General features: G+C 38.8%; 1 protein-coding gene across 1 annotated transcript; it reads left to right on the top strand.

Annotated features, from left to right (window-relative positions):
- Nucleotides 1-376: 376 nt before the first annotated feature.
- Nucleotides 377-11,264, top strand: LOC145787257 (uncharacterized). Its single transcript, XM_082598971.1, has 6 exons — nucleotides 377-1,287; nucleotides 5,233-5,324; nucleotides 6,631-6,838; nucleotides 7,630-8,562; nucleotides 9,642-9,772; nucleotides 10,434-11,264. The coding sequence occupies exons 1-6, from the start codon at nucleotides 377-379 to the stop codon at nucleotides 10,733-10,735; spliced, it is 2,577 nt and encodes an 858-aa protein (XP_082455097.1). The 3' UTR covers nucleotides 10,736-11,264.
- The last annotated feature ends 859 nt before the right edge of the window (nucleotides 11,265-12,123 follow it).

Raw genomic sequence — 12,123 nt, 5'->3', positions numbered from 1 at the left:
AAGAACGCAGCATTCGCTATGGCTCTGCATATGTTGGTGGCAAACGCGAAGTCAAATCTTCCACTTTTGGCAAAAATAAAATAGTACTGATATCATATCTCAAATCTTCCACTTTTGGCAAAAATAAAATAGTACTGATATCATATCTCAAATCTTCCACTTTTGGCAAAAATAAAATAGTACTGATATCATATCTCAAAGGCCTCGTAAGCTCGACGTGGAGACTACGCTTTTTGGAAATAGTACTGATATCATATCTCAAAAATCTGATTCGATAGAAAAAGTCTGAGTTCAGATTTGGATTCAGCAGTCAGCATCCTCAAAATAACCAACATCAGTTCTTAAAACCGCAGCATTTTTTTTGTAGATCTGTGTAATGTTGTATTTGACTGGTTGTTTGGTGCTTGTTAATTTGGTGATTACCACTGGTGGGTTTACATGCAACGACAGAACAGTCTTTCCAGACCACGTGAGATGTTCAGGTACTTATGAGTGCGAAGACGGGAAGGATGAAATTAGTTGCCATATTTCTCAGGGGATACTTGAGAGTGTGTTCAACAACACATGTTACAATGAACGTTCATTTCGATTCACAGAAGGCCAGAGATGCGATGGTGTGTCAAATTGTGACAATTGCTTCGACGAACTCGATTGTCCTGACACAGTGAACAAGAAGTATTTTCGCTGTGATAATGACAAATCCAAGTGCTTACCTGTAAATTTCTTATGTGATGGAATAAAACTTTGTGATGATGGATCAGATGAAAAACAAATTGGATTTGGATTCAAGTGCAATGGTATTCCTGTTGACCGCGTAACAGGCAATCGAATTGAAATTTCTTCAGCAGTTCCGTATCGCTGCGTTGTTCCACAACCGTTTATACTTCCGCCTCCAAGCAACTTTGCTAAAAAACATTCAGTTTGTTTCAATGATGAAGATCATTGTTACACGTTAAATGAAGATGGGAAGTCAATCTTAAACATTTCCAAATGCTGGCCTTGTCTTGACGGAACAATTATACAACGTCAGCAAATGTGCGATACTGTATTTGATTGCGCTGACTTATCGGACGAATGTTTATGCGAAAGACAATTTACCAGCGAGATTTGTGATCCTTTGCTTCGTGATAACAATTGCTCCAGAAACAAAGTTCCATGTGCATTACAAAACAAATGCATTGATGTTCATCAAATATGTGATGGCTCAAGCGACTGTTCTGAAGGAACTGATGAAATGCGATGCAAAAATACTCCAGACTGCCCGACTGCTACAATGGAATGCATAAGGTAAGAAAATCATTTTAAAACTTTATTGGAAACGGTTACAAATATCTAATTCAATCATCAAAATCACACTGACTCATGAGGTATCCTGCGTTGGATTATGGGATCATTAATTTTGCTTCCTCTATTAGGCATGTACCGGTATTGTTTTTGCTGTGATGATCAGAGATAAAAACAAACTGCACTGATTTTCCGGATTGTCACTGACACCGCTTTGTTTTCAAAGTACCCAAAACTACCAGACCTTGCAATTGACGCATCAACTGGACATAAAGTTTGAGAACAGTGTGAAAAATTTTCAATACGTTTCAAATCTTTATTAAACAACATGTTAAATAATTCAAAAAGTGTGTAACTACTATGTGTCATTGCGTCACAGTTAAAATCAAAACGCTAAATAAACAGATGACAGGAGTCTGTATATGATGTTCGCTACTAACCTACTCTGGCCTATTTATGAGTAAACAGCTTTATTAAAAAGTTATTTTGCTATAGCTTTCTAGTGACCAGCAGCGATCACTACAAAAAATACTGTCATTAATGACGTAGTTTATTGGGATGTCAAACGTAAAACAGTCAAATAAATAGTCGAATAGTTCTACTTGTGGGATGATAAATGAAAATTCTTGAAGGACTCTAAGGAACGGTTAAGCACTTCCAACAAATAATCAAAATAACTGTGAACAGCAATAAATTCCAACACCTATAACTCTTATATAATCGACTTCAACATACTTCACTCACAGCTTCTCATACAACTCTACTCTGGATCACAACTTCTAATAGCACCAACTCTCATTTACTCGTATTCAATAATTTCAGCTTCAATTCAATTCTCTATCTCAACAATAATCTCAATACTCAATTACGTAAATTACGCCACTATTTATAGTCGGTTTGTTTTGACCAGTAACTTCGAGACAGTGTGATATTGTTACGTCATAAGAACTTATTGTTCTGGTCAGGGCCGGAATTAGCTGATGGGGGGGCCCGGGGCACTTTTAGATCTGGGGCCCCCGTGCAAAAACCACCTCCACGTCTACAGTAGCATAAATCCAGCAGTGCACTGCACAGTATTTTGCAGAAACTTCAAAGGCTGAAAGAAAAAAAAGAGTAACACAAAATCACATTTTTTTACAAATGAGGACCCTTCAAAAGTCGGGGGGCCCGGGGCACCTGCACCCTCTGCCCCCCTAAATCTGGGCCTGGTTCTGGTCAAGTTTTACTATCCGTAAACATCTTTGTGACGTTATAACAACCCACTGCCTGACAAATTGCTCGATTAAGTCGGAGAACCTTCTAGTTTTGCACGTATGCAGATTCTTCTACAAGTACAGACAGTAACAACCGTACAGACAGTAACCAGTAACCGATAACAACATTTCGTAAAAATTATACAATTAAAACAGTACGCTTGGTCAAGACATATAATGTAGTTTGTCGTGTGGGCTATCTACCTATTGATTGTGACAAATGCAATCGCTTTAATATTGATCGCAGTTTGATTTGTGACTTCCAAATGAGTAGGCTCGTGACTCGCTACCTACTATAGTATCTAATTAATGTCTTATAACTGCATATGCAGCAATTCAACAGTGTACAGAAAACAGCACAAATGGAACTAATAGCAAGCACAGATCTGGCAAGTTGTAGCTACAATTTTGTTCGAAAGAAAAGTATAAAGCACTAGGTACGGAAAACACGTTGATACTAAAACAAAATAGTCTGTTGTCTGTAGGCCCTCTGAGACTGTGGGCCCGAGGGCTGTACCGCTCTTGCCTCCCCTTGAGACAGCACTGTCTGTGTCAAGCTCTCTTTCTATCTCTTACTAGGAAAAAGACTTGGAAAGGTTCAATGACGTAGTTTAATGGGTTATAACCGAAAAGCAGTCAATTAAATTCACGGATAATTCTACTAGTGAAATGATATATATGAAAACGCGTGAAAGACTCCAACGAATGGTTCACCACTTCCAGCAATTAATCAAAGTAACAGTAAACAGCAATAGATTTCAACGCTTGCGGCTTTTGATCGAGTCTAACGTGATCCACTCAAAGCTTCTCATACAATTCTAATTTCAATCAGAAATTATATTAGCATCAACTTTGCTTTACTCGTAATTAATAACTTCAGCTCTCGATCAACAATAATCTTTGCATCTACTACCAACTGCTACTACTACTACAACAATGATCTCTCATCACCAACTCATCATAATAATCAACTCATCATAATACAACTCCCATAATAATCATTACGCAAATTACACCACTATTTATAGAAGGTTTTTCGGTATAGTAACTTCGAGAAGGTTACGTAATGTTACGTCATAGGACTAATGGTTCTGTCAAGTTGCATTAAGTCGTAAACAAGCAGAAGTTTCTAGATTGTCACGTAGGGAAAATGATTCTAGAAAATACATTCCATAACAAAGATTCGCAATCAAAGGTTACTTCAGGTCATAACCGATAATAACACATCGCACCAGAATTTTACAATCAAAACAACACGCTTGTTGAAGACACAAAGCAGCCCATCGCGAGGCCTTGCACATTGATTGTGACAGTCTGCATACAGAGTGTGGAGAGATAGCGTTACAGAATCATCAATGACTGTACCATCTTCAAGCCACCTAACGGAGTGGAAGGTCAGCGCGTTATGGATGATGAAACCAAAGACTGGCTGCTCTCTTGTAGCCTTCCAGTGTAGTCCGGGAACATCGTGAATCTGGGGTGGTAAAAGGATAGACCCTCTGGCCCAGAGGCTCACACGACGACGACGACTTGTATCAAGTTGATGCAAGCTTGAGAATTGGAAAAATTCTTGTTTAGCTAAATTTCGCTGATACAACACGAGCTTATTACTGAATCCAGGGAGTGCCGATTTCACCTTGATTAGATTTACTTCGTTACCGGTACCCTGCGTAATTGCAGTGCTTCAAAATTAGTCATGCGTTACGACCTCAACAAACTAGTAGGCTAAGGCACTGCTAAGCGATGTTGCCAACATAATTGCCACAATATCTGCCACAGAGCTCTTATAGTCACCGTATTCTTTTGTATTCCTTTGAAGCGAAACATGACAAAAAATGCTTTGCAATCCTCTTCTTGTAACTGCCCCGATTTACTCTCAGCGCCCTCCAATCACCCACTTTATAGCCAGCACCCCCTTCATGGTCGCAAACATCCCCAGGGGGGCGCTGGCGCCCACTTTGGGAACCACTGCCTTAGTTTGTTTAGAGAAAGTCCAGAATTATGCTTGGACGGCCCTGACTTGTTTTCTCAGCGGCTTTCAATGAAGCTACTGTAATCTATTATCCAGACAACAAATCAGTTCTTTTTTACATTGTTTCAACGTTTGTGAATCAGTGTAAAAAGAGTTGATTTGCTGAGTAGGCAAGCCTATTTTGAACCGATAGTAGAGCGTTCGATCGTGTTGATGAGTTTCAACTAAAGCTTCACTCAGTGCAATGTGCCTGCTTGATTACACCAAAGTTTTGCAAAAAATGTAATAATATCAAGCTCTTGTCACTGCTTTGCAACTGTAAGTTGGTATTTCCAGATGAGCTCATCAAACTTGCGGTTTTAATGCATCAGAGCGATTCTCTCGTTTATTTTCTTGTAAAGTATAGACCTGCAGTTCGTACCACAATATTCAAAACACACAAACATGTTTATTCCAAGAAAGATAACTTAACAAACGTAAAAAAATCTGCAAGAAAAAGAAAGTTCTTCTCCACCTTTAAGACTACGCCCTCGGGGACTGTTTAGTTCGCCTGATGCACGCGTCGACCTTGACGACAATGATCATCGAATGAGTTTTTTGAAACTCCCAAGAGGTGTACTGAATTATAAAATGGTTGAGAACCAATGGTCTACTTGCATAACACGTTATCTCTTCAATAGCATTTCAAACCTTAAACCATATCGTATCTTTGCTTGTTTACAGTCTCTTAACACTCAATCAAATCAACGCCACAAAATGCGATGGACGTTTCGAATGCTTCAGCGGTGCGGACGAATGTGGAGCTGGTTGTCCTGGTGAGCTGCTAGGAGTGACTGATTCAATACAAGATCAAAACCAATTGGTTTATTTTTCTTGTTGAATTTTTAAAACATTTGAAAAAGTGAAATACTATCGTTGAAGTGGACTAAACTAATACAAGGTGACACATTTTGCTTTAAGCTTCAGATATTCCTATGATTTTACTTTTTTTATTTTAATTCAACAAAAGTTGTTAATAGTTGTTAACAATTTATAATTCAAAATCAAAATCAAGACGCCCATTTGCGCCCGCCGCACGACAGCTTCTGAACAACGCTGAAGATCTTGGAATAAGTGCGACACACTGGACGAACTACACATGGAACATGGAGTGGCAAAACAACACCTCCCGACTCCGTGATTTCCTACCCGACGTCGAGCCTCACCCTCCGGGAATGTCCCTCGCAAGACTTGCGTGGGTCCGGCTTAACCGCCTATGAACAGGCATCGGTCGCTTTCGTTCAGGCATGTGCAGATGGGGCCTGGCTCCCTCACCAGGATGCGAGTGTGGTGCCACAGACCAGACAGTATACCATGTCGTCCATGACTGCCCAATCCATCAACCACCCCATGGAACGCAGGGACTGAAAGCCCTGGATGATGAGACTGTCGAGTGGCTGATGACCTCATGCCCAAGCATATAGTCCGGAAGAAAGCTCATACGACGAAGAAGAACAATTTATACATTTTATCTTGCTGTTGTGTTGGATCATTCTTACACTGTTTATTTTTTGTAATGTTTGTTGAAATTATGATCTACAATAAAATGGTTAGCATGGTTCTTATCAGCAAAGCGCATATCATTACCAAGCTTAATGCTGTAGTATAGACAAATTTGGAAAGGAAACCTATTAATTCTTTAATGTTGATTATAAAATACACCATGGCCACCTGGAGATTATCTTTAGGTAGCCATGAATACACCAAACAAAACTCACTTATTCAACTATTTGCTATTGCTTGCATGGACTGGGTAGCCTAATATTTAATATTAGACTGTTGAAATTTTTCTGTGGCCTGTTTCTTTATTTATTAGGCTACAAATGCAATGAAGAAAAGAAAAAAGAACAAAAAAAGAAAATGGAGGTCTTGAACAATTATTATTGATTTTTATAAAATTTAAAATGTAATTATTTGTTCGTTTCGATCTAGTGGTACTGATGAGTCCTAATGGATGAAACATAAAGTTTATTGAAGTAGGTACATACTGTAGTGAGTGATGGCATAGCTAAATGATTGTGAGGTTTAGACTTTAGAAAAAAAAAACTATTGATTTGTTTTCAACCTTATTGTGTGTTTCAGAGAAATCGCTTTCTTGTGAAGCTTTCGGTTGTGGGCCACGAAGCAAACAAGTCTGCGGTCAATCTTGCTTATTAAAATCAATGTATTTATGCGACAAAGTTGTAGACTGTGAGGACAAAAGTGATGAAGCATTTTGTCGTTTTATGAAGCATTGTGACGAAAACGATCCTTCATCAAGACTTTATCATGATCATTGTTCTGACGACAGGTGAATGAGGTAACAATTAAATAAACATGTAAAAGGTTAAATTAAGCAGTAACAGGTTAAAAGGCAAAAACAAAACATTTATATGGTTGCTAAGGGCTTTGCTAGAGAATTTTTGCATTGGTAGGCGTACGTGTTTGTAAACAACAGCGCTTCTACCCTGAAAACGTTAGTCTTTCATTTTGAATTTTGCACACTTGTGGTTGTCTATTTCATAAAAATATAAGAAAACTTTCTGAACAAATAAGTGAAAAGGATAAGGTGATTCACGGAAGATCCTCCAGCCAATACAGCTTTCCAGACAGCCACTTTATGTGGTGCAGATCTGGTAAAGATTTGGTCAAATCTGATAAAAATCTAGACCTGATAAAGTGGCTGTCTGGGTTGTTCCTTCAGGAAGAGAAGGTCAAGGAACGGATGAAACGTTCAAGGAATGAATATCATTGGTTTTTGTTTGGTGCTGTCACTTATTAAGCATTTTCAGAAAAACGACGCCAAATTTTTAAACTATAATTTGTGGTCAGCAAAAGGGATTGATTTTAAAACAAATGTGTAACATTGTTTAAAACAAGCGTCACTTTGTGGTTACCATTGAAGGGTATATGGAAAGTGGTTTGTTTGCTTAACACTAAATTCAGTATTTTGTCATAACGAAGTGTTATTCTTGGAGACATTCTTAAAATAGCAGCATAAAGTCTGGCTCAGAGACGCATTTGAGTTGAATTCAGCCGCTCAAAAGTTAAACTTCAACTCTCTGAACAATACATTTATGTAAAACAATTTTTGCTTTTCAGATGCAATTTAGTAGCAGATTGCGAGAATATTGTGGATGAGTTGAATTGTTCATCTCTGACTCATTTTTATTGCGACAACAACAAAAAGTTTTTTCCAACTTACAAAGTGTTTGATGGAGTTTTTGATTGTGACGATTACACAGACGAATGCTTTGTCACAAGCTCAAGTATTTCATCACATACCGAACTTATTGGAAACAAATTCTTTTATGTTGCTTTGTGGATCATAATGCTATCAGCGGTGGTAGGAAACTTGATTGTAATCATTAAAACATCCGTGGACATTGGTAAAGCCAATCGAAACGCAAACGCTTCTTCAAGTGGACTCTGTTTCAACATCATGCTCTTCAACTTAGCGGTTTCTGATTTTCTGATGGGTTTCTATCTTTTATTAATTGCTTCAAAATCGCTTGAATATTCTGGAACTTATTGTCAGCAGAAAAGAAATTGGCTGCTCAGCAACCAATGTGTGTTTTCCGGTGTCCTTGCTGTAGCTTCAAGTCAAATGTCAGTTTGCATGTTGGTAGTGATGGCATCTTATCGATTGTATGTTGTAAGAAAACCATTTGAATCAATACTTATGAGTTGGAAGCGTCTCAGTCTCATAATTGCATGCTTGTGGATCTTGTCAATACTACTTGCTGCCATTCCTACTTTCCCACCAGCTACCAACAACCTGGCAATTGGAATAGTCATAGATCAACCTTATATACCACAATCTGTCAGCACAAGACAATTAGTGACCTTAGTGGAAACTGCAAACAAGCTTCCAGGTGAAAGACAAGCCATTCCAAAAGTCACATCGCTGTCCATTTCAAGCTTTTGCAGTATATTCAACAAGTCTTCGGTTGTTCCTTATTATTGTGAGGAGTCCTCCCAAACCACTTTTGGATCATTTGGATACTATAGCACAGATGGAGTTTGCTTGCCAAGGTGAACGTCAAGTTTCAAAAAGTATCGACAAAGTGTCAACATGTGTTTAACTTTCAAACCTTTTCATTTGTAACTTTGTAATTTCATTTCAATTACTTTTGCGCCGCAGCTGCGTGTATACTACTGTAGTAGCCTATGCCTTTAATTTTGTATTTTTCTTTTTTTTGTGTGATTTGAATATGGAAATTTTTGTCTGACACAAATAAATAATAATAATAATAGAAAATAGTCTACATGCAAACATTGTTTACAAGATGAAACTGTCTTTCGGATTTCATCTTTGGGTGTTGCTCTCCAATTCTGTTTGATTCTACCATTTAGTTATCTTTTAAAAAGATTAGTGTTCTTCTCGGTGAACTTTCTTTATAGCCTACTGTAGGCCTAAGCGAATCCCTAGCAGGACAACTGAAAACCATCAAACTGCAATCCGAAGGATGGTGAAACTATTTATCTTTTTAATGAAACGTGGAGTACCACCGTATCTTTAAGATACCTGTAAGTTGCACGTCTTCATGAGAGACACGTGACCACCACATGTAGGCTACGATCATTTTACTTTGCCCAACCTCGGGACTTGCCCAACCAATACAAATTACCTTCGCCACTGCATCTTTTGACTGTATGGATATTAAAAATAATGGCGTTCGTTTGTTATTCCATTCATAGCATTGAGATCTTTTGAAAAGATGTTGTTTTTGAACTTCCAAACCACGACACACACCACTGCCTGAGAATCACTACTAGCCTAATATTATGCTTTTTAAATCATTCAAAAGTGAAAAATGTTTATAGTTTTTTTATTTGCTCCACCCGATCAGGAATCGGGATAGATGAATTCAATATAGCTTTCTGAGTAAGGATGTTTGTTCATATACAAAAAATGCAGTTTAATTCCATTTTTTGTGAACATGCAACTACATGCCATCACAAATATTACCTTTCTTCTTTTTTAGCCACCATTTCTTTAGCAACCAGTTTTTGTTATTTCATATCTGATTACAAAGTTAGGAATGAAAACTACCCTCAAAAACAAGTTTTGAAAGGTTGTATTATATTTACACATTTTCTATTTCTATCAGGTACTTCGGCGCTTCAAATGAGCAAGCATTCATCTACTCATTTGTGATTGTATTGATGGATTTTGCAGCATTCTTTTATATGCTCGTAGTCTATCTAGTCCTTTTCTATACTGCAAGGACTAGGAGCCAAGGTGAAGTGTTTTCAGATGTGAACTTGGTTGTTGTGTGAGACTCACTTAATGAATATTAATTGATAAAACGTAACCAATGCACATTCTAATATAAGTTACTGTACAAAGTAAGTTTAGCCTCGCTAGCTTAGTTTGGCCGCCCCTTTAGCTCACTAGTTGCCCAGCTCAAGATCACTCGGCGCTGATTCGGCTCTGGTGGTGTGCGCTTCAGCAAATCATTTGAGAACTGCTCTCCGTTCAGCGGTACCTAGTGGATGGAATAATTCCCCGGCAACAACATTTCAACAATCGAAAACTTCACTCTGCTAAACTAGGTAACCGGCCCTGCGTCAAAAGCCTCTACAAGTGTGCGAAACTATCAGGAACTTATCAAAGGCTTTCCCAGTCCAAGAATATAGATTCAAAACCAACTAACCAAATGATATTGATAGGCTATTTACGGAAGACCACTTAACGCTAAATGCACTGTGCACATTGGAACAAACTCTAGTAAATTAAATCCCTTTTACCAAAATAACCTAAACAGTTTCATTTGAAGTATTATATTGAAAAGATTGTGAATAGACGTAGTAGGCTACGTAGTAGACTATACATAGCTGACTGTCATACACATTGCAAAAACTTTTGTATTTTAACCTGTTGGCTATATCAATTATTGCAGGCATCCCGGGGAGTGCCAACACTGCCTCTCGAAAACACGCTAAAATAAGCGATGTACTATCGGGAACAATCATGCGAATTATCATCTCAGACTTTTTATGTTGGGTTCCTATTTGTATTATGTCCTTCTTGTCGTTTGGTGGATTTGAAATACCAGGCATGGCGTACCCGATAACTGCCATCTTTCTCATCCCGATCAACAGCGCAGTGAACCCGTGGATATACTCGTCGTTTCTAGCAAGAAAGGTAAAGGAGATTCCGTCATTGATACGCATCCAAATGCAGCAAATACAAAGTTCATGAGCAACAAATCACATGAGCATGTTGATGACATAGTAAATAAAAATATGGTTTTTGGTCGTGTTTACTTGGTATATGCGTAATCAATGACATTCTGTGAAGTAATAGCGATGTTTTGTATTTGCTTATGATTTATTTCCTGGAATCATCATCATCAAGTTCCTTCCACTCGTCGAGGGTTGGAGGCAATGAGACGCCAAGTTTCTCTGTTGTGAGATTTTTCTACTGCAGTATTGTAATTGTGTCCTGACCAGTCTTCAATATGATTATTCCAAATTCTTGGTGGTCTGCCCCAATTTCGTTTGCCGTTCATGTTTCCTTCTAGTAGTTGTCTTTGAATAGAATTATTGCGAATCATTTGGTCAAAATATTTCAATTTTCTTGATTTAATATTGTTTGTAGAATTTCCATGTTGGTTTGTATTCTGGATAGTACATCTTTGTTTGTGATTTTATTCTTCCATGAAATTTTAAGCATTCTTCTATAACTCCACATTTCAAATGCCTCCAGTCGTTTAACCATTTGTGATGATAGTGTCCATGTTTCTGCATTGAAAAGTAACGTAGTACATATGTAGCATTTCATAATTCGTTTTCGAGTGTTTAAGTTTTTTATCTGTGAAATGTTTGGATAAAAAGAACACTGCTTTGAGTTTAAGTAGGTCTACCATCAGGGGCGTAACATGTCTACCATCAGGGGCGTAACATGTCTACCATCAGGGGCGTATCAGGTCTACCATCAGGGCGTATCAGGTCTACCATCAGGGCGTATCAGGTCTACCATCAGGGGCGTAACATGTCTACCATCAGGGGCGTAACATGTCTACCATCAGGGGCGTAACAGACCTACCATCAGGGCGTATCAGGTCTACCATCAGGGGCGTAACAGACCTACCATCAGGGCGTATCAGGTCTACTATCAGGGGCGTAACATGTCTACTATCAGGGGCGTAACGCCGTAACAGGTCTACCATCAGGGGAGCCACCTGTCTACCATTAGCAGTAACAGTTATACTATCAGGGGCATAACATGTCTACTATCAGGGGCGTAACAGGTCTACCACCAGGGGCGTAACAAGTCGATCATCAGGGGCGCAACAGGTCTACCATCAGGAGCGAAACAGTTCTACTATCAGGGGCATAACATGTCTACTATCAGGGGCGAAACAGGTCTACCACCAGGGACGTAACAGGTTTAACACCAGGGGCGTATCAGGTCTACCATCAGGGGCATATCAGGTCTACCATCAGGGGCGTATCAGGTCTATTATCAGGGGCATAACAGGCCTAACACCAGTGGCGTATCAGGTCTACCATCAGGGCGTAACAGATCTACCATCAGGGGCGTAACAGGTCTACCATTAGGGTCGTATCAGGTCTACTATCAGGGTT

This window comes from Aplidium turbinatum, chromosome 18 (genome assembly GCF_918807975.1).
Source record: "Aplidium turbinatum chromosome 18, kaAplTurb1.1, whole genome shotgun sequence".
Taxonomy (NCBI): Eukaryota; Metazoa; Chordata; class Ascidiacea; order Aplousobranchia; family Polyclinidae; genus Aplidium; species Aplidium turbinatum.
Note: the sequence above shows the minus strand (reverse complement) of the source record. Positions and strands in the feature narration are given on the sequence as shown.

What these genes read in the sequence shown, in the direction of transcription:
- LOC145787257 (XM_082598971.1), top strand. Translation starts at nt 377, where the DNA reads ATGTTGTATTTGACTGGTTGTTTGGTGCTTGTTAATTTGGTGATTACC. An exon ending in GATCATTGTTCTGACGACAG is followed by an intron (nt 6,839 to 7,629) that starts GTGAATGAGGTA and finishes TTTGCTTTTCAG; the next exon opens with ATGCAATTTAGTAGCAGATT. An exon ending in GATGGAGTTTGCTTGCCAAG is followed by an intron (nt 8,563 to 9,641) that starts GTGAACGTCAAG and finishes TATTTCTATCAG; the next exon opens with GTACTTCGGCGCTTCAAATG.